The sequence below is a fragment of the Mixophyes fleayi genome, chromosome 11, assembly GCF_038048845.1.
Source record: "Mixophyes fleayi isolate aMixFle1 chromosome 11, aMixFle1.hap1, whole genome shotgun sequence".
Classification (NCBI taxonomy): Eukaryota; Metazoa; Chordata; class Amphibia; order Anura; family Limnodynastidae; genus Mixophyes; species Mixophyes fleayi.
Genome location: NC_134412.1, coordinates 87,429,866 through 87,453,331, shown reverse-complemented (window position 1 = coordinate 87,453,331; position 23,466 = coordinate 87,429,866). Strand labels below are relative to the sequence as shown.

General features: G+C 42.0%; 1 protein-coding gene and 1 long non-coding RNA gene across 2 annotated transcripts; both read right to left on the bottom strand.

Moving 5' to 3' along the window:
- Nucleotides 1–1,596: 1,596 nt before the first annotated feature.
- On the bottom strand, nt 1,597–5,618 carry LOC142107022 (uncharacterized). The gene is made up of 2 exons (XR_012679850.1): nt 5,282–5,618; nt 1,597–5,239 (listed from the first exon to the last, which is right to left on the bottom strand). It is a non-coding gene; the product is annotated as an uncharacterized LOC142107022 (long non-coding RNA).
- Nucleotides 5,619–6,921: 1,303 nt separating this feature from the next.
- On the bottom strand, nt 6,922–22,483 carry LOC142107021 (putative oxidoreductase YrbE). Its single transcript, XM_075190146.1, has 10 exons — nt 22,450–22,483; nt 20,444–20,794; nt 15,972–16,553; nt 15,538–15,608; nt 14,662–14,770; nt 13,466–13,596; nt 12,940–13,047; nt 12,570–12,688; nt 11,939–12,095; nt 6,922–7,863 (listed from the first exon to the last, which is right to left on the bottom strand). Exons 2-9 carry the CDS (start codon nt 20,686–20,688, stop codon nt 12,057–12,059), a joined length of 1,404 nt encoding a protein of 467 aa, XP_075046247.1. The 5' UTR covers nt 20,689–20,794; nt 22,450–22,483; the 3' UTR covers nt 6,922–7,863; nt 11,939–12,056.
- Nucleotides 22,484–23,466: the final 983 nt, after the last annotated feature.

The following is a 23,466-nucleotide window of genomic DNA, read 5'->3' as shown; positions in this document are numbered from 1 at the left end:
CTGCTCCAGGAGGGAGCTGGCAGTAGCCCTTGGCGGAGCAATAGTGACGGGCCACTTTGTTACCTGCGCTCTCTGTATAAGGAGTAGGTACATTTTATATTTCTGCCACGTTTTCCTATCTTCTATACAACATAGGGGGGGGGGGGGGGGCTTGTAACTGTTTTTTCCAATGTTTTTTTGTATGTATATTTTGCTCGGCATACCTTGTTGTAGACATTTAAATGCAACGGGTAACGTGCGATGGCACGCGGCCGCTGCAGCACCTACGGTTACATAGATGTCTAGTGGTAACGCGGCTCGGCCAGGCAACAGATTTAACACAATCAAAAAATGGTATAAACTGAAGATATCAATCGATTTGAATAAAAGGGACAATGTTTATTTAGAAACACCATATTCACACACAATGTCTAGTTTGAAATGAAGGGAGCAAGTCACCAGATTCCATCACAAATTCTCACATCTACAGTATTGGGTTGGTGCAGATTGCCATGACGTGAAGGCAATAAACTCTGCTACCTACACAGCCTGAAGAGTATTGATTCCTTCTACGGTCACCTATACATATTTAGTCTGATAATTAGTTATGGGAACGTTGCCAACAGCCCTGGCGCAACCTTGAGCACCGACACACCGCTCAGTCCATCTCCCCGACCAATATCTGTACCTGAGCAGCTTCGGCCACAGAGGTGCGGACTAGCTGACCACACAGCAGCATTCTAAAGCACTTTATTGCTTTGAGATACTTACGTTGAGTTTGGTTTCCCCAGTAATCCGACGCGTTTGATGGGCAGTATTAATTAGTACATATAGACTTGACTGTAAATACATTATCTGTACAATGTAATATCGATGGGAAAAAAAAATGTATTTTTTGTTGTGATTTCTGTTGTGTTTTTTTTCTTTTCCTTTTTATGTCACAAAATAAAAAAAAAATTGTTCTCCTGGCGTCTGGTGATAAATCTTTGGGGTTTGGGTGCATAACAACTGAGTCCAGGCCTATCAGTTACACCCTCTATGGGGGGATTCTTTAAAGGTGGAGTAGACTACAAGTAGTTAGGACATATTTTAACATATGGTGTAAAATTAAAGCCATTGTTTAGACCAATATTATAGATTAAAAAATTATTTTTGGTTTGATAATAGTCTTTGTGTTTTCAGGCTGAAATGGTCATTACGCCACAATCATTTTTATACTAGTCTGTACCTTTGTTTGGTTTAGATTGGTGACTGACTGACACTTTTGTCGTTTTACGTGTTTCTTTTAATATAAACTAGGTAGATGGGATATTTTTTTTTACATATTTTAACTGACATTTGTCAATTTCCAGAAAAATGAGCTATAAATTGATTTATTCATTTATTTAACACCATTATTACACAAAACCCCTCTTTACGTGGCTGGGGTGTACGGACCCCTGACATATATGGTGTCACTGGATGGTTAATCATTCTAAGCACTTTAAGGCAATGTGGATGTGTGCAATACACAATAGCGTTTCTACAAGAGAGACGCATTGTTCTCAGATAATAAGCGTTCTTTGGCTGTCTGCACCCGTTTATACAGCTATAGTGGTGTGCATGGATACAACACAACATGAGGCAAAGGAAGAGTTTAATAGCTATTACAGCAGACATAGAGATTGGACTACACAACATTATATGGGGGAGAAAACAGGGACCATTGAAACCGCATTTAGGGCTAGATTTACTAAGCTGCGGGTTTGAAAAAGTGGGGATGTTGCCTATAGCAACCAATCAGATTCTAGCTATCATTTTGTAGAAGGTACGAAATAAATGAAAGCTAGAATCTGATTGGTTGCTATAGGCAACATCCCCACTTTTTCAAACCCGCAGCTTAGTAAATCTAGCCCTTAGAGTTTATCTGAAGATCATAAAACACTGTCATCTTACAGAAACAGGGCTGTCCTATATAAAATACACCTCTAGAACGTATGGTAAATGGGAATCGTGCAACGTCTCCTTAAACAAAGGCCGATACAATTTGCCTCGGATATTATTTAAAGCAGATTTATGCAACCTGTGGTTTCGATCAGCTTATCAAACTACAAATCCCAGCATGCCTCTCTGCAACAGACGGAGAGCCACGGATTGCAAACCTCCAATTCAGAAAATCAAATAAAATGCAAAAAACAAAATTAAAACACATGCTCAAGTTTTTACTTTTATGGGTGATTTTAAAACTATTCCCAGGGGCAGATGCAATTCGGCCACTTTAATCTAGGAATAACGCGGCGTTGGTAGTATTACCTTTTATTACGGTCATTTTAACCCAGATATTTACTCGCGGCCCTGAGAGGTGCAAGCAAAAATCAGCCTTACAATTACCATACTAACGGTAATACTGCGCACTTTACCATACTAACGGTAATACTGCGCACTTTTACCGCACTAACAGTAATAGTGCAGAGGCCGGGTTATTCCTAGAATAACGCGGCTGAACTGAATTGCCCCCTCAGTCGCCCCTGCTGACATCTGTTAGGCCACTTAGCATCCAGTATCATTGGTCAAGTAAGTGACATCATTCAAAAGCCACAGTGAGACCGCCTCCTCCTTCACTGCCCCCTAGTGGAATTACAAGAGAAAGCAACGATACAATGCAGAATGTGAATACCAAATAGTATACAAATCTATATTTATATTTACTGTTCTGCAGTGGTTCTCTCTCATTGGGTGATTTACACGTAACTTTCGCCAGCTTCCCTAATCACTGATCCCGTTCGTTCATTTAGAGAATATACAAAGTTCTGCTTACCTTCAGTCTGGCGTTACCCCGATACGGAGGATCCACCCTCCCTAACGCTTCAATGGTCCTGCGCTGCCATCGTAGCTCCTATTACTGCTTGCCTGGACCAAACCGGCAGCATGGGGGCCTACGCTGCTCCTACGTCAGTTTTCATTTCTTTCTATTTAACGGGGGGAGGGGCACTGACAACATCGTTGTCAGGAGAGCGGATCCTAGCAATGTTACACCAAACATAAGTATAACTTTGTATTACATCTCACTGAACAGAGTGACGGTAACATTTACAACGCTAAAAACGAGGCGCAGACACGGACTTTAGTATGAAACAAGTGACGATGGGCCGCGCTTCAAATGTTTACATTATTCACACACTCGGATAAACACAAATCTTTTTTTTAAACATAAATTATATCGTCAGATGTTAACATCATTTAAAAATACTTTTCTATATGACCTGCGATCGGGGCTCTCGGAAGACACCGGATAACCACACACCCTCATAAAGACGACCCATAACACTGATGACCGTTCCACTAACTTAATCTAAGTGCATCGGGATTCTGCAGAACATGAACATTGCAAGTTACAAAGGGAAACAAATAGGACACTCAAGAAACACGAGAGCTCGCACATATAACACGACATTTCTCATTACACTATTGGGAAGAAGGCACAACAATCCCTACCGATTCATCACCCCATAACAAGGCACTTTGGGATTAAATCCACGGAAGTTGCTTTGAATACATAGAGCATTTATCAACTCATGGCCATAATAACATGACTTAGATTCTTCTGGATGTAACAGTTCAAAGCCAACAAGAAATGAATTAAACGAGGAAACATTAAAAGTGTTCCCCATCGTCTACGGATAGGAAGCAGATATGTAGTTCCACAAACGAAACTAGGAAATCACACCCGCCATTCAAAAGGTTACACCAAGCCCACGTTCCATCAGGTCACCTCCCAATCCTACCAAGCAAGGTCACCCAGGGTAATTATGGTGTAATATAAAATGTATTCTAGGACTGGCTCTGCAGTTGTCTATACAGGAAGAGAGATGAAAATGACACATACATTGTACAATCACATTGCCAGTCAAATTGCACAGACCCAATTGCAATTTCTTATTAGATTTTTTCTTTGATCAAAATCTAGACACCCCCCACACACTCACACCTTATGATTATTTACAATGTGATACTGTACCCCCCTCTCTAACCCGTCTCCTCCACTTCCTGAGGTCCTGCCCCAGACGCCTAGTTAGTCCTCTGTGCGGGGGGCCAACCAATAATTGTGAGAATGGTTTCACTAGCAACTAGCGCCAACGCTAGCGAAGCGATAGCTGGATTCTCACGCCTATCGATCCGCTTTTATCGTTACCAAAGACAACTTGTGGCTCAGCTTGTAGATCAACAACAGCAGAGATATTTTTACGGCCACATAATCCCAAATTCACGTCTTAGTGACTAAATACAGCACTGCGCAGAGGTGCGTGAGAGACCACGGATAGAATTGTCTTTAATAACTATTTTCATTGCCGATATCAAAGTAGCTTGGAAGAGTCCAGGAATTGCAAGAAGGAATGCCAAACATACATTTATTAAGTTCAATAATAATAAAGACTATAGCAAAATATTTAGACTTTATAAATAAGTTTAAGTGCCTGACTTCACCAGAAGGTCATATAAGGCTATACACTATATACAGGTCAACTTAGAATATATTAGAAAGGGTTAGATTAGTTACGTGGTGCAGCGATTCCCGAATATCTCCACGCTGATAGACATTTATATTTGTAACTATTTGCACATTCTCACAAACTTATCAACACAAAAGCAATGTTCCCCGGCAGCGATCAGGCATAAGAAGGATTTTTGGTCTTTGAAATGCATAGTATAATGCTGGCAGCTTATATAGAAATACACTTGTACAGTGTTTCTTCCGCTCAATGACTCTTCCCATAATAAACGTTCAGCTGGTAGACAGTGAATTACTTTGCGATGGGTGAAGGGTTTTGGTTTACAGCCTGTAAAGTGGACCCGCCATGATGAACGATCAATTTCTCATTCAATATAAAACTCGCTCTCTTAAGGTCAGAGTATCTATAGTACTCAATCTACATATCGTATCCTCTGGCAATCGATCTGTAGTGGGAGGAGCTAGAACTGTGGCCAATCAGAGCATCTATATGTCAACAACACACAGTAGTGATATGAGGCCCCTGTTACAATGATGCAGGAAGACTGTGGAGTCACACACACCTCTATATGAAACATCCAACTTATCGAAACCTGAAACTTCTTCACAGAAGCTCCCTCCACAATATTATCTGTCTCTGTGCGCCTCACAACAGCTCCCTCCACAACATAAGCTGTATCTGTGTACCTCACAGCAGCTCCCTCCACAAGACTAGCTGTCTCTGTGCGCCTCACAGCAGCTCCCTCTATCAACACTGGTTATCTCTGTGCGCTCACAGCAGCTCTCTCCACAACATTAGCTGTATCTGTGTACCTCACAGTAGATCCCTCCACAACATTAGCTGTATCTGTGTGCCTCACAGCAGCTCCCTCCACAAGACTAGTTGTCTCTTAATACCTCAGAGCAGTGGTATGGGGTACTAGAGAGCGCTGAAGCACACATGCCATCACAATCTCACCTTTTAAAGCTATATTAACCCGCCAGCACTTACACCACAAGAAGGTTTAATCTCGGGTATGTCAATGTAATAACACTGTCAATATTATTACTAACTGGAAGCGTTTGTCAATAACAATAAAAATATATATTTACCCCATAACAATAATAAAACCTCAGAATAGGGCAATATGTGTGTGTGTGTGTGTGTGTGTGTGTGTGTGTGTGTGTGTGTGTGTGTGTGTGTGTGTGTGTATATATATATATATATATATATATATATATATATATATATATATATATATATATATATATATATATATATATATATATATATATATATATATATATATATATATATATATATATATATATATATATATATATATACTGATCAGCCACAACATTAAAACCATTTGCGGCCCCCTTGTGCCGCCAAAACAGCTCTGACCTGTCAGGGCATGGACTACACAAGGCCACTGAAGGTGTCCTGTGGTATCTGGCACCAAGACGTTAGCAGCAGATCCTTTAAGTCCTGAGGTGGGGCCTTTATGGCTCGGACTTGTTTTCCAGCAGATCCCACAGATGCTCAATCTGACTGAGCTCTGAGGAATTTGGAGGCCAAGTCAACACCTTGAACTCTTTGTCATGTTCCTCAAACCATTCCTGAATAATTTTTGCAGTGTGGTAGAGCGCATTATCCTGCTGAAAGAGGCCACTGACATCAGGGAGTACTGTTGACATGAAGGGGTGTACTTGGTCTACAACTATGTTTAGGTAGATGGTACGTGTCAAAGTAACATCCACATGAATGCCAGGACCCAAGGAATCGCAGAACAACATTTTCAGAGCATCACACTGCCTCCGCCAGATTTCCTTCTTCCCATCGTGCATCCTGGTGTCATCTCTTCCCCAGGTAAACCATACACACGCACCAGGCCATACACACCATGTAAAATCAAAAGTGATTCATCCGACCAAGCCAGCTATTTCCTTTGCTCCAGTTCTGGCGCTCACGTGCCCATTTGTAGGGGCTTTCGGCGGTGGACAGCGGTCAGAGGCTACACAGCCCCATACGCGGCAAGCTGCAATGCACTGTGTGTTCTGACATCTCTCTATCATAGCCAGAGTTGATTTTCAGCAATTTGTGCTATAGTAGCTCTTCTGTGGGAATGTACCACACGGGCGCCTTCACTCCCCTCGCAAACCAATGAGCCTTGGGCGCCCATGACCTTGTCACCGGGTCACCAGTTGTCCTTTTTTGGACCGCTTTTGGTAGGTACTAACCGCTGCATACCGGGAACACCCCACAAGACCTGCCGTTCTGGAGATGCTCTGACCCAGCCGTCTAGCCAACACCATTTGGCCCTTGTTAAAGTCGCTTTGATCCTTACACTTGCCCATTTCTCCTGCTTCCAACACATCAACTTCAAGAACTGACTTTCTCCCTAATATATCCCACCCCTTGCCAAGTGCCAATTTAACGAGATAATCAATGATATTCACTTCACTTATCAGTGGTTATAATATTGTGGCTGATCGGTGTGTGGACGTTATTTTTCAGGTTAGGGGCCACAGTCCAATAAATATTTATTGCAAATTCCGAGATGACGGGTCCACTTTAAGCATACTACTCAATACAAGATTAACCCAGCAACTGCCAGCATCTATGTGCTGTCTACTTCAGCAGAAGACTATCCCTGACCGATACAGACCTCAAAAGAGGTGTCACTCTTCTGCACCGCGTTCCTGAGAAGCCGGACGTTAAGCAGACACCTTGGACTTCTATGTAGCGAATGAGCAGTAAATATTTCATTTATATCTGAGAAAAGAGCTACCCAACTTTCTTCATTTTTGACCTGAAACAAAACATTTGCTCTGTGCAAGATGGCGCGCCCCGCACCCCATTTCAATGGTCGCACTTGTCAAACCGTAACAGCATTTCCAGAGATTGGCTAAAGTGGACCACATGGATCAGCTCACTATAAGACTCACGGGCTACCTCCGCTGCGTGTAAGTAACGGGTCCAGTTTAAGAACAGAAACAGGAAAACGTCTCCACTGAAGTCTTTATGTTCCGAGCAGGAAACAATCTCTTTCATGAAGAGACGAATAATGGAAGAATAATTATTACTTGCGATAAGCAGGAAGAGCAATTCTAGTCACCCTCTGGTCAGCGGCACATGTAACATCAGGTGACAGTGAGCGTGTCCGGGGGCCGACAAGGGAAGAACCTTAACGCAGGAAGGAAAACAGATTTCTATGTTCTATGTCACCCAGATAACAGAGCCTCCAAAACAGCTCTTACGGGTCATATAATCTCAGTCTTGATAATAGATATATCTACGGCTTCATTCCGCATGTCTACGGCGGATCCCGTCTGCCAGGACTGCTCTGCCGCTGCCACGATCTGGATTGCGCTAACGTATTGCTCTTTGGTGACTGCCGGATGATCTTTCCCTGCAAGAGAAAACGAGACGAAGTTCAGTAACGTCTTCCGGCCATTGCTGAGAGGCGTTTATTAAACATGGAAAATTTGCAAATTTTCCTATTCTGATAGTTTCGTGATTTATAAACGTTTTACTGCCATTATTATTATTATCATTTATTTGTTAGGCGCCACAAGGTTTCTGCAGCGCCGCACATAGTACAAACAGTAGACTATACAGGGTATAACAGTACAGAACAATAAACAAAAGTACCAATACTTCAGAAACTCCAGGCAGGCAGATGCAATAGACACGGAGCAGAAGAACGGGTAAGGAGACAGGAGGGGAGGGGGCCCTGCTCATACGAGCTTACATCCTAAGGGAGGGTTAAACAGACCAGGCACAAGAGGAGCCAGTTGAGGGAATGGGAGAGAGGGGAGAATGAGTGGAGGAGATGGGGGTTAAGTGGATGGGTGGTAGGCTTTGAGAAAGAGGTGAGTTTTGAGTGCACGTTTGAAGGAGCACAGAGTAGGAGAGAGGCGGATGGAGCGAGGGAGGTCATTCCAGTGAAGGGGGGCAGCACGGGAAAAGTCTTGGATTCTGGAATGGGAAGAGGTGATCAGAGTGGAGAAGAGGTGGCGGTCATTGGCCGAGCGCAGGGAGCGGGTGGGAGTGTGAATGGAGAGGAGGTTAGAGATATAAGGGGCAGTAGAGTGGGAAAGAGCCTTATAAGTGGTGGTGAGGAGTTTGAAAAGAATTCTGTAGGGGAAGGGGAGCCAGTGTAGGGCAAGGCAGAGAGGGGAGGCAGAGGAGGAGCGGCGTGAGAGGTAGATGAGTCTTTGGGCCGCATTGAGTATACAGCGGAGGGGGGAGAGACGGTAGTGTGGGAGGCCGGTGAGGAGGAGGTTGCAGTAATCCAGGCGGGAGATGATGAGTGCGTGTATGATGGTTTTGGTGGCCTCCTGAGAGAGAAAGGGACGGATGCGGGCCATGATCGGTAGTTTTTAAAAGCGCTTTCAAAAAGTCTGACTTACATTGGCTTTAAAGACGCCATGTATCAGCTTGTGCCGGCACTCCTGGAACGATCACCATTATCGCCATCTGTGCTTTTAGTCATGAATTTACATAATCAGGCACAGCTGTTTATCTCTTACCCTGGCATAAACTAAAGTTATATGACAGTGAAGACCTATTTAATATTTTCCAAAAGGATGATACTTAAATAGTTTTTTGGGATTTTTTTAAAGGTAATTATTATTGTAAATGTGTTTTAATGATGGTTTTAAAAAAACAGACATTCAAAAAGGAGCTCTATTAAATAAATGTGATCCACACATAGAAAGGTAACTTTCTATGAATATGTTACTAATAACCTCTTCAGGTTGTTATGCTAATGTCCTTTAAATGAGTTTCCAGCAAACTATTTATATCGGTAACAGCAGTCTAAACCCACCACAGGCTTGCCAGGACAATGTGTGAGATGGGAATGTGGAATGTAAATGTCATGATATGGGGAAAGCTATGTAGGAAGCCACAGACTGAGAGTTATATAGTGGAAGGAGCAGGGTCCCCAGCAGCACAGAGTATATCAGGAGATGAGTGATGTGTCAGTGAGGACAGGGCTGCATGTGACAGGGGCAGTGACATGATGTGAGAAGGGGAATGGAGGCAGCAGGAAGCCATAGACTGAGAGTTGTATAGTGGAAGGAGCAGGGTCCCCCAGCAGCACAGAATATATCAGGAGATGGGTGATGTGTTAGTGAGGACAGGGCTGCATGTGACAGAGGCTGTGACATGATGTGAGGAGGGGGATGGAGGCAGCAGGAAGCCACAGACTGAGAGTTATATAGTGGAAGGAGCAGGGTCCCCAGCAGCACAGAGTATATCAGGAGATGAGTGATGTGTTAGTGAGGACAGGGCTGCATGTGACAGGGGCAGTGACATGATGTGAGGAGGGGAATGGAGGCAGCAGGAAGCCACAGACAGAGTTATATAGTGGAAGGAGCAGGGTCCCCCAGCAGCACAGAGTATATCAGGAGATGACTGATGTGTTAGTGAGGACAGGGCTGCATGTGACAGGGGCAGTGACATGATGTGAGGAGGGGAATGGAGGCAGCAGGAAGCCACAGACTGAGAGTTATATAGCGGAAGGAGCAGGGTCCCCAGCAGCACAGAGTATATCAGGAGATGAGTGATGTGTTAGTGAGGACAGGGCTGCATGTGACAGGGACAGTGACATAATGTGAGGAAGCCACAGACTGAGAGTTATATAGTGGAAGAAGCAGGGTCCCCCAGCAGCACAGAGTATATCAGGAGATGAGTTATGTGTTAGTGAGGACAGGGCTGCATGTGACAGGGGCAGTGACATGATGTGAGGAGGGGAATGGAGGCAGCAGGAAGCCACAGACTGAGAGTTGTATAGTGGAAGCAGCAGCGTCCCACAGCAGCACAGAGTATATCAGGAGATGAGTGATGTGTTAGTGAGGACAGGGCTGCATGTGACAGGGGCAGTGACATGATGTGAGGAGGGGAATGGAGGCAGCAGTAAGCCACAGACTGACAGTTATATAGTGGAAGGAGCAGGGTCCCCAGCAGCACAGAGTATATCAGGAGATGAGTGATGTGTTAGTGAGGGCAGGGCTGCATGTGACAGGGACAGTGACATGATGTGAGGAAGGGAATGGAGGCAGCAGGAAGTCACAGACTGAGAGTTATATAGTGGAAGGAGCAGGGTCCCCCAGCAGCACAGAGTATATCAGGAGATGCGTGATGTGTTAGTGAGGACAGGGCTGCATGTGACAGGGGCAGTGACATAATGTGAGGAAGCCACAGACTGAGAGTTATATAGTGGAAGGAGCAGTGTCCCCAGCAGCAGAGTATATCAGGAGATGAGTGATGTGTTAGTGAGGACAGGGCTGCATGTGACAGGGGCAGTGACATGATGTGAGGAAGCCACAGACAGAGTTATATAGTGGAAGGAGCAGTGTCCCCAGCAGCACAGAGTATATCAGGAGATGCGTGATGTGTTAGTGAGGACAGGGCTGCATGTGACAGGGGCAGTGACACGATGTGAGGAGGGGAATGGAGGCAATAGGAAAACACAGACTGAAAGTTATATAGTGGAAGGAGCAGGGTCCCCCAGCAGCACAGAGTATATCAGGAGATGCGTGATGTGTTAGTGAGGACAGGGCTGCATGTGACAGGGGCAGTGACATGATGTGAGGAGGGGAATGGAGGCAGCAGGAAGCCACAGACTGAGAGTTATATAGTGGAAGGAGCAGGGTCCCCCAGCAGCACAGAGTATATCAGGAGATGCGTGATGTGTTAGTGAGGACAGGGCTGCATGTGACAGGGGCAGTGACATGATGTGAGGAGGGGAATGGAGGAAACAGGAAGCCACAGACAGAGTTATATAGTGGAAGGAGCAGTGTCCTCAGCAGCACAGAGTATATCAGGAGATGTGTGAACAAAGGTACATATAACTTGTCTCATTTGACAATAAAAATTTTTTTTGTGAATTCAGACCAATATCTTCCTTGTTCAATATGCTTTATGAGAGTTAGATATTAGTGATTCCTTCCTGATATTTTGAACTTAAATTAGGTTGTATAAAAGTGTATTTAAAGCACAGGTAACCTACAACATAAAAGTGTTTTTTTAATTTTTGGTTCAATTTCAACCAACACCAGTAGAATTAAAATATAGCAACTACTGTAATAGAATGAAGACACATATGTCTATATAGTGTTAGAGACTGTTTTCAGGAGAGTTCTGATGCTGTTCTAGACTCCCACCAGTGGCCTGTTACACACAAGCAGTGGTCAATACCACCTCCCCATGAGCTTCCTAGGCCACGTGAACAGGATTGGCACTGGTACCACTGCTGCTGGCTTACAACAGGTAAGCGGCATTAGTATACAGCAGAGCGGTTCTGTACTGATTAGAGCTGGGAGGACCCCAGCAAAGCAGTCACTCCGGGTATGTAAACATCCTGGTCTCCATTAACTTTTCAGTGTTTTAAATGGGGCTCCTTTTATTGTCAGTATTCAACTCGGCTTCAATGTTGAAAGCTGCAAGGATAAGGTTCCATTCAAGTTATTACCGACCTTTGATGGTACGTAGAAAATGACGGACGAGCTCTTTGTAGGAGTCTCTGTACCTCTCGTGGTGTGTCTGGCAGGGCCCCGGGAAGGACGAACCATTTTCTATAATGCACAGTGGGTTCTAATTGTCTAGACGTAACGATCCCAGACAGCCGTTCAACTAAACGACAGAGAGACGCAGCGTCTTACACTGAACAGATAATGAGCTCCGTACACGGCGCTATCTCCTATCAGAACAACAATATTCTATCAACAAACACATTATAAATTATACATCCCATTGCGGGTTCTTAGTCACCGTCAGGGCCACACGACGGCACCAAGATTTCCACACCCAATGTGAGACAGACCACGCTGTGCAGTCACACAATATAAGCAGCAATAGTTTTGTCTCTGGAGGTGTAGTCGATTACAAGAGGTAGAGTTTGGGGGGCGGTTTTCTCTGTGCGTATGGAAGTCAAGGTTGTACAAAGCTGGTATACCCCCGCCTGGTAAGAGAAACAGTAAAAGCGCTATACGTGCCACGTACGACACCCATTTTCATCGCTAATAACCTAAGGATTGTTGAAGAGGGACGTTAGACTTTGGTTCACTTTTGGTTACAATGTAGAAGGTACCATACAGGAGTCATTACCTCTAATCTCTGATCGCAGCTCTTGGTGCAGTGCTGGCTAACGTCCAAACTCACTATAGCACCGCTAGAAAACTTCATGTTGATGCTGACCGTGTCTGCGTCCTTCAAGGCAGCCATGTCTGAGAACGGAAAAGTAATGTGAAATCGCCATCGTGCCATGTGGAGACCGACAATAAGTCCTCCGCTATACATAATAATCAGCTTCTATTGGGACTATAATTATCAGATTGTGACACTGCATGGGAATAATGATCAGGAGAAACAATATGTAAAGTCACATTTTTACATTATCTTCTCTGAACAAATGAACACAACTCCACAAGCGGATTATATAGCATTATAATTACCACGTTAAGATTTAAATTCCTACCTGGACAGAAAGCATGTCCGAGCGAGAATACCGTATCCGGCACACTGACGCCAAGTAACCAGTTGGCGACGTCTACATCGTGTAAGGCTGTGTTATAGAAAATACCCCCTGCAAATAACAGGACATATTTAGAACTGGGATTCAACACGTTTTCTTAAGTTCACAAATAGGAAATGACAAAGAGGTGGGAGCTAAAATGTTGACCTGAAGCCCAGTATTAAAGTTACGCTATTTTATTTCAGGCAAATTGTGTCCTTACAATAATACATGTGATATGTGGCTTCCTTGGACAAACATAAGATAATCAGACATCTTTAGGTGCGAACTAAAAATACTTCCAAATGAAACCTTTTATATTATTGTCTATTTAGCCCAGTTTTCCCTTACACTTCATATCTCTCCTGTACTAGATCCCCTGCGAGTCTCTGAATAAACTCGTCTATATACCTATTGTCAAATGTACTCAGCTATCAAATGTTCTTGGTCAGCATTCTAGAATGTCCAGGTGGTTGGAATTAGAATGTACCTGATGTCTTTATCTGGCTGAGAGAAGCTGAGGGATAAGTGCGGCTGACCGTAGACAACTTTTGTATTCTTCCCAGGGTGTTCGTCTCGTGAATCTTTTTATACAGGTACCTCAAGGCGGGGTCAAAACGCCTGTGTAAAAAGAAAACAATCCTACATTGTCCAAATTACTCACTACATAAATTATTTAGAAAAACTCCCCCCATTGTTCCTAAGGTGGTCATTGGGCTGCAATGCTCTGATGCAGGAGGTGACCCCAACTACAGAGGTCCTGTCTATTTCCTGGGTACCTGATTTAAGGGTCACTCATCTCTATTCTATTGCTACTGAAGACTCTAGATTGGCTTTTGTTGCACTTACTCCTTTAAGAAATAGCACCAATATTGAAAGAGTAACCTGGTCAAATAAAAATGAATACAACAAAGTAGAACTTATTAAATACCAGTTTTGTATTTATTTCACGTGGATGGAAAATAAAATGTGGCTGTCCTGCCCCTTATGTGCTATTTCCCATTTCATTTACCATCTGTATCTTGTTCATCAATGGTAATTTATGAAAGTGTAAGAATGTGCCCCTACGGAGAAGTTTGTGACGTTATGTGCCTATTTTACTGGAAGCGTACGGATCTCCGTGTCAAGATGGAGCGTCTAGAAAGAGCGCCCAATTTTGCATCGTCTGATAGGCAGTCCTGGACTGGGGATTGCCTTGATAAATGTGGGCTAAGTAGACACCTGCGTTTCGTCTTGCACAAAAATTCACAAACAAAATCCCCTTTTGCAGGAAGAGATGTTGCAATGACATTCAAGGGTGCGGTTCCCAAAAGATAAATGGGGCCGCGATACTATGAATGCGCTAGATTCCAGGTTCTCAATGTGTGGTACGTGTACCACTGGCGGGACTTTAAATAGATTCAAGGGGTAGTTGACACTGTTAAAATTTAACTAAAAAACACATTTATTTGTAAATAATAAAACATTTACCACGCTGTATTTTTAAAACCTTTTATATGCACACGGAGCGGTCTTTTAGGGGGTACATCAAATAAATTTACTTTTAGGGGGTAGACGGTAAACATGCAAAGAAGATTGAGAAACTCGATATTTGCTATTTGCTTTCCATTGATTCTGACTACAGTGCTGACGGTACCATGTTCTGCAGCACATTTACATACAGTACACGGTACCCACGTAACTTACTTGTAAAAGCCACACACGAGCGGCTTCCCGTATCTGTCCGCTTCATCGAAGCACGCTTCAATCGTCTGCCTGCTCGTGCTAAGGAGCTTCTCGCACAACACGGCTTTCCCTTCAAAAGACGACAGAGATATAGGCAAATATTGGTGAATTCATACAATGGTCACCGGAAGAGAACTGGAAGAGACGGCTGCTATGTACTTTATAAGACTTCTGCAAATTTCCATCCAAAATATTACATCAATTTATTATCATCGTTCTTCATTTAACAGATAATATTTTGCAGCATGGTGGCTCAGTGGTTAGCACTTCTGCCTCACAGCCCTGGGGTCATGAATTCAATTCCCGACCATGGCCTTATCTGTGTGGAGTTTGTATGTTCTCCCCGTGTTTGCGTGGGTTTCCTCCTGGTGCTCCGGTTTCCTCCCACACTCCAAAACATACTGGTAGGTTAATTGGCTGCTGACAAATTGACCCTAGTCTGTGTGTCTATCTGTGTCTGTGTTTATCCGTCTGTCTCGGTCCGTCTGTATCTGTGTCTGTCCCTGCCCGTCTGTGTCTGTCACCGTCTCTCTGTCTGTGTGTATGTTAGGGAATTTAGACTGTAAGCTCCAATGGGGCAGGGACTGATGTGAGTGAGTTCTCTGTACAGCGCTGCAGAATCAGTGGCGATATATAAATAAATGGTAATAATAATAATATTTAGTAACTTTCATACCCCTCTGGTGTTAGTCATCCATTAATTGTAATTAAGCCTGATTTTTGGTACATTTCCACCAAACCTACAGACCCTGTGCTTGGTCATTAGGCGATGGCTATCAATAGTGAGAGAACTGGAAATCAGGATAAACGGGGGTACAAACCACAACCCCCACTTACCAGCTCGTAACACCTCCAGCGCCATAATAGCCGCTACCTCCGGCGGGGAACAAATCACCACCCCGGACACCCTGCAATGGGACAAGAGGTAAAGTGGAAGACCGTAACCAAATCAGATGCAACGGCAGCACCGTTCCCGAGTCTGGCGTCCTAGTGACACAAGTGACAATATACCTAACACAGGACACCACACGGGACAGGTGAAAGGTGTTACATGAAATCGGGAGGGTGGGGAATTCTTCCAAAAAATATGCATTGATAATTTCACATATAAAAAAAATAACTATTGGCGCTGGGACTTGTGGAAGTAATTACAGAAGTAGTTTGAAGAGGCATCAAAAGATCTCTTAGTGGAGGCCAGATCTAATCAGGGGACCCCAAAATTGCAAACGTAAGGAGGTGGGAGAACATTGACAGTAATAGTTGCTTCTTACCGTTGGTCGCTGAGGACAATGTCCACATCCTGTTCCTGCAATACTCTGGTCTTCATTAAGAGTCCATCACTAAAAGCTTTCTCCACCTGGGAGAATTGGTTTTCAACAATGTAGTACAGAGAGCAGCCATTTTCCTCGGTTAGGCTTTGAAGCAATGCCTTGCTGCCATGGCCAACTCCTACCAGCGCCAAGCCGATACCATTGCCGTGAAAACCAACGCTGGTATAGTGTCCTCCAGTGACGACGCTGTTGGAAGCTTCCGAGATAACGTGCCTTTGGTTGCTGTGTTTCGAAGATACGGATGGGTTCTGGATGTGGATGGTGCCGAACGATGATGGGAGTGAGGAAGAGGTAGACGGTGCTTGATCTTCTCTGCCGGAAATAATGTTGGTGGTGGAGCTGATGGTGCTTGGGTGACCGGGAAGCAAGGTCTGATGGCAGTGAGGTGGAGGAGAAGGGACCAGATTACTCGTACTGATAGCATTACTGGCGGAGTTAGACTGCAGCGTGAAGGAGGGCTGAGGATGGCGAGAGGAGTCTAGAGACATCGAGAGGTTTACGCCATGGTCTCCACCAGACGTACTAGCAAAAAAACCAAGAGGTGTGAATACATCTATGAATACAAGACTTCTCTATCTAAAATAAAGTCTGTTTCTATAGAAGCAGCCGCTCTACGACCAATGAAATACATTTCTAAGAAACATTTTTACCACCGTCATTAATGGAAGCAATACAATTGGAAAACACAATGCAACAAGACCTTTTACCACTTACAAAGCCAGTTTAGTTTTGCCTTCTCTCGCAATATGAGATTAAGTTATTTTAAAACCAAATTTAATATTATGTTTTTCCACTTTTGCCCCATCCATTAATTTTCAGGGATGAACTCACAAAATTATAGATATATATGTAATTAAGAGACACAGGGGTAGATTTACCAAACAGCTCGTTTGAAAAAGTGGAGATGTTGCCTATAACAACGAATCAGTTTCTAGTTGTCATTTTGTAGAATGTACTAAATAAAAGATAACTAGAATCTGATTGGTTATTATAGGCAACGTCTACACTTTTCAAACCCGCAGTTTAGTAAATCTAGCCCTAAGTCATTTCATCCAATCTCTCCATAGCCCTGACAGTTGGTCACCAGGACAAACCTGAATAATAGCCATACATAGGTAGATGCACAGGAGACGTGAATCAAAGTTTTCCTACAAGACGCCACTAATAGATCTGCAAGACGTGATCTAATAACGGGCTGGCTCGTCAGTTACCAATATCTGGTTTATCTGAACCCTAGTAGCATTAGCCAAATTATCATCAGAAACGGTGGGATATTTGCTAAAGTTCAACTTTTGAACCAAACATCTTTCCAACGTGTGCCAACCTTTGCTTTATTGCGCAGAGCAAGTCATAAATAAAACATTATTTTATAAATAAAATTTGAAAGAGTTTATCAATGGAAGCATCTACTTCAAAGAGCTAGTATTAATCTGAACACAAGTTGCCTTAAATAACAGAGCTACCAAAAGAATTCACAAATATATGTCAAAGTTTCAGGGACTTATATGACCCGAAACTATTTTAAGCAAAGTTGTAAGGGTGGGGGGCGTATTTCCTATGCACAAGAGACTTTCTGTGTATTGAAGGACACACACAGCAATGTCTGATGACAGAAAACATAAAATGGGAATAAGATGTCAAACAGCACAAATTCTGTCAATGCACTGGGATGTGAAATAGGACACATTCTTTCAAATCTGCGTTCTTACATGCCAGGACATAATCATCAGGCCCTCACCAAGTCCTAAAATTTGATCAACCTAATCTCATGCGACAAATAACACACAACATATTCAACTGTTATTATTTAGTCAACATAAAATAAGTTAACTTGCAGAAGCCATGCGTGAAAAAGTAAGTACACCCTCATTGCTGTCCACATCAACAACACATTATAATATATAGAAAGATATATATATATATATATATATATATATATATATATATATATATATATTATATAAATGTCTAGTGGCGTGTGTTTGTCTGTCTGTGTGTGTGTGGAAAAAATAAAACCAAGCTGCAGCGCCACCTGCTGGGCGGAGTTATACACTGACCTACTAAATTCTTAGTGTGTGTGTGGGGGAAAAAAATTCAGAAAGGGCTGAAATTTGGTATACTAAGATGTTTTTAATTTGTTAATTTAATTTGTTAATTGTTAAAAGTGTTTATAAAGATTTCAATAAAATATATATATATTTCTTGAAGGAGAAGTGACAGTTGGGAGTGGTTGGTGGTTGCCGGGGGTGACAGTGGGGAGTGGTTGCCGGGGGTGACAGTGGGGAGTGGTTGGTGGTTGAGGCCTGGGCTATGGCCCAAATGCATGACAAGAACCTTTTTAACACCTTAAGTAGCTTGATTTGACTAGAATGCATGAGTATCATGCACGGGTTAACTTGTATGTATATATATATATATATATATATATATATATATATATATATATAAAGATTAATATATATACACATATACACATATATATATATATATATATATGCATACATATATAATTAAAAGCAGGTCTTTCAAAGTTCCGTTCGGAAGCATTTCTTAAAAATAGAAATACAGAAAGGCACTGAACAGGGATAAATAAGCAAATTTAATTAGTGCACAATATATATAAAACTGTAAAAATCTACAAAATAATTTTACATATGTATCTAACACACTGTATGGATACATACAATGGTTCCTACACTGACTCACAGGCCCTTAATTAAAGATATGTAATGAACCAATAAATATTCATTTGTAATAAATCAAAAAATTTGGACACATAACTCGTTGCAATAGAGAATGAATATCTCACACAATCTCTTAATGATCCTTCCAGAGGAAAAAAAGTTTGACATCTCTCATAGGATACTATTATTGAATGTTCAACACCAACTGAATAATAATCCTTGTAGATGAATTAAAAGGTACACAAGCTGAAAACATCAGCGGTGTATATCAGAACCCTGCAGAGAGGAACAATCCACAGTGCAATTGATAGATATCTATTAGTCAGCTTAGTACATAACTTTCCAGGTGTCAGCTTGCCTTTATCAATGAGTAGTTAGAGAGAAGTGATTACTTCTCAAGTAATAGTCAGTGTCCAATTCTATTAATCAATAACAAACCCCGGGGTTGTAAATGTCCAAAGACTCCAAAGCATGTAAAGCCAAATTCAGCATCAACTAACGCGTTTCTCAGCCTAAACAGCTGTTTCTTCAGAGGTAAAAGATTAGCATACTACAAGCTCTGTTTCAGTCTCAATGTTTACACCTTGCCACAAGGAAAAGACATCTGATGATCTCAGAGAATCAATTGTTAGTTATGAAGACATTTCCAAACAATTTGTCCATCATTCTACAGCAAACAATATGTTTTTACAAATGGAGAACACTGAAGACTGTTGCCAATCTACTTAGGAGTGGGCGTCCCAGCAAATTCGCCCCAAAGATCAGACTATGATGATCTAAAGAAACCGCAAAGGACCTAAAAGCAACAACCAGGAATATCCAGGCCTCTGTCATATGGTAAATGTTAAAATTCATGACTCTACCATCAGAAAAACACTTGAAGACGTAAGGTTTTCATGGCAAAGAAACCAAGAGAAAACCATTGACTCCCCTCCCCCCCTCCTCCAAATAAAAAACCAACACAATATGACTTAGGATTGCTAAGTTGCTTCTCAACGAAACACAAGTCTTACAGAACAATTTCCTTGGACCAGATGAGATAAAAGTTGAGTTATTTTGTTTTAATACACCGTGCCATGCTTGGCAAAACACACACACATTATCACCACAAGAAACAGCTACCAATCGTCAAGCACAGTGGTCTTCTAATAGAGCTGTGAATAAACAAATACCCTCATATATGAATGAAATGAAGCAGCACTGTAAGGTGTTATGGGCTAATATTACTCAGAAATTGATTTAAAAGTGATAATAGAGAATTATTACTTTAAGATATACACATGGGTTGTACTTTTTCATCCACTTCTTCATATTGGTTTGTTGAATACGTAATGACAAAGTCAAACCTGTCCTGTTATTTGTCACATGAGATTTCACTTCTCAAAATTCTAGGGGGTATATTCATTAAACGGCGGGTTTGAAAAGTGAAGATGTTGCCTATAGCAACCAATCAGATTCTAGCTGTCATTTTGTAGAATGTACTAAATAAATGATAACTAGAATCTGATTGGTTGCTATAGGCAACATCTCCACTTTTTCAAACCCGCAGTTTAGTGAATATACCTCTAAGATTTGGTGAGAAAAAGATGATTGATAATTATATCCAGATATGTAAGCAATAGATTTGCAATAGGGTGTTTTTCAATTTTAGAGATTCTTCGTCTAGATCTGCCACAAACAAAGTAATATGTAAATTGTGGTGGAAAAAAAACCCAAAATCATACTTACACTAACAGAGGGGCTCTGTTCCAGTGTTGTTTAATCAACCGTCGGTTCCTGTAATGCCTTCCGGAGGCCAGGTGCTCTAAAATGCGATCCCTTCTCACCCGCATAGGCAGCTCGCAAGACTTACAGTACAACGTCTCCATGACCGAGGTCTCCCCGGTGTCATTGTGCTCAATTAAATGTCTCCTGACTGCCAAGTCTGTGAACTCTGCAGCGTAATCGTGCAGCGTCTTCTTCTTCCGTCCCATATTAGGAAAATAAAGCTTATAAAAGTTCAGCCTATTGTACAACAATAACCTAGCTGGTGTTTGCAGGTAGGGCCTCGTAAAGTACTTGGATGCTTTGATCGCATGCCTTGGGGGGAAAAAAGAACAACACTGCAAGCTTTGCTATGAATTTATACAAAACTCTATATAACTCAAGTGCAGGGGGGCCTTTATTAACCAAATTCCTCATGTTCCAATTTACCACTATATATAGTTACACACATACATAAAATCCTTTTTAGCTTTGAAAATAAGACACACTTTTATTAAATGTCAAAATAGCTAATAACAGATCTTTCCGTTCCTGTTGTAAAGTCGAGGCACAATGTTCAACTTCTACACTTTGGGCTAAAAGCTAAAACCAGAATATACCAGAATATAGTTAAAAAAAATTTTTTTTACCAGGAATGATATAAATTTGTTAGTTTAAAAACATAATAAATGCTTTAATACCAATTAATATGTCCTCAATCAAAAGATGCTATGGTAACAGAATACCAATGGGGGTGCAGAGGATATTTTTTTTTCAGTTTACTACAGTCCATATGGGCCAGGAAATTCTTTCACACGTCATATTTAATTAATAAGGAGCCAGAGGTATCAGACATCTATTTCCCAAGCCTCCCTCATATCCCATACCTTCATTTATTGTGCTAGTGAGAGGAATACAGCCCACCTTGGGGTGGTCTTACAGGGGAGATGTAGACACAAAATAACTGCATGCAAGGAGGATCCCAGTGCTGTATATATGGTATTATACACTATATATAGCCTGTCTATACATGAAGTAACTGTATGCAGAGTGCAGGAAGGATCCCAGTGCTGTATATAGGGTATTATACACTATATATAGCCTGTCTATACATGAAGTAACTGTATACAGAGAGCAGGGAGGACCCTACTGCTGTATATATGGTATTATATACACTATATATAGCCTGTCTATACATGAATAAACTGTATACAGAGTGTAGGGAGGACCCCAGTGCTGTATATGGTATTATACACTATATATAGCCTGTCTATACAGGTAGAAACTGTATGTAGAGTGCAGGAAGGATCCCAGTGCCTTATATATGGTATTATATACTATATATAGCCTGTCTGCATACAGTGACTTCATGTATAGAGTGCAGGAAGGATCCCAGTGCTTTATATATTGTATTATATACTATGTATAGCCTGTCTACATACAGTTACTTCATGTATAGAGTGCAGGGAGGATCCCAGTGCTGTATATATGGTATTATACACTATATATAGCCTGTCTGCATACAGTTACTTCATGTATAGAGTGCAGGGAGGACCCCAGTGCTGTATATATGGTATTATATACTATATATAGCCTGTCTGCATAGTTACTTCATGTATAGAGTGCAGGGAGGACCCCAGTGCTGTATATATTGTATTATATACTATATATAGCCTGTCTGCATAGTTACTTCATGTATAGAGTGCAGGGAGGACCCCAGTGCTGTATATATTGTATTATATACTATATATAGCCTGTCTGCATACAGTTACTTCATGTATAGAGTGTAGGGAGGACCCCAGTGCTGTATATATTGTATTATATACTATATATAGCCTGTCTATACTACAAATACCATAGAGAACCACACAGGACACTGCTCCCCGGTGCAGCCTGTTATGTCTTCCCCTCCCCCCGGACACAGCTGTCTGCTCTGGGACGGTGGGACCCCAGGTAAAGTTTACTAGTTTCAAAGCAAATTCTCAGCTGACCTGGAGACGGAACGAAACCGGAAAGGGATATAAGTCATAGAGACGGCGGCCGAGTATTGAGCAGACGGCTAATTAACGGGCGACATCTAGTGGTGACTGCTTGTATTACAACTACTGTAGTTTATTGACTAAATTGGAATACAATGTATTTACTTCTGGAAAATTAGTTTTCAAAATACTGGTTTATCACTATATATTACCTCAGTATAGCATTTTTTTAATGTAATTTAATAGGATTAGCCAATGACATCTCTGTCAGTCTTCCCCAAAGTTAGTTAACATCAAACCAGGTTCCCAGGATTTTGTCAGAACTGACTGTAGTTTTTGCAGCCCCTCATAGAATTACGTCATAAATTGTTTAGGCAAAATTGTGAGGGGAGTACTGACCTTCCAGCAGTTAGTAGACATTATGGAGTTAGTGGATCAAACAGATCCCAGTCCAGTGCATAAAGATAATGCATTAATTACCCAATCTCTGGCAATGAGAAACAGTGCCACAGAACTAAATATTTTTCCATTAGGGAACACAATTTTTCCATTTCTTGTGGTTGCCTGTAATTTTATCAAACTGATTTTTGGTTTATTTCATTCCAGATAAAGGGGCCTATTTATCAAAGTGCGTAATAAGGGTGCCGGCTCGCACACTAGAAGCCTGGACTTCTATACGGAGAATGTTCCGATGAGGACCCTAGCTCGGTTGGTAATCCATCTTCACAGTCTCTTTATATGTTCTCCGTCTCTTAGGATCCGGGTGTATATTCAGTGATGCTTGGTCAACCTCACAACTTCTAAACTTTTCTCATCCTTTACGCGTTTCTCTGCCTACTAGTGTGCCGACCGTTTCATCAGAGGGAATGTTCCATCACTTCCTGATCACCAGTGGTTGATTTGGAAATTTAGACGGGGTGGTATGGAAAATGTAAATGAACTAAATGTTATAGTTTTACAATAAAAGCAATAGGAGAAGTGGCGGTATGGCACACCACCGTATACACCCCCACATCAATCACTGTATAT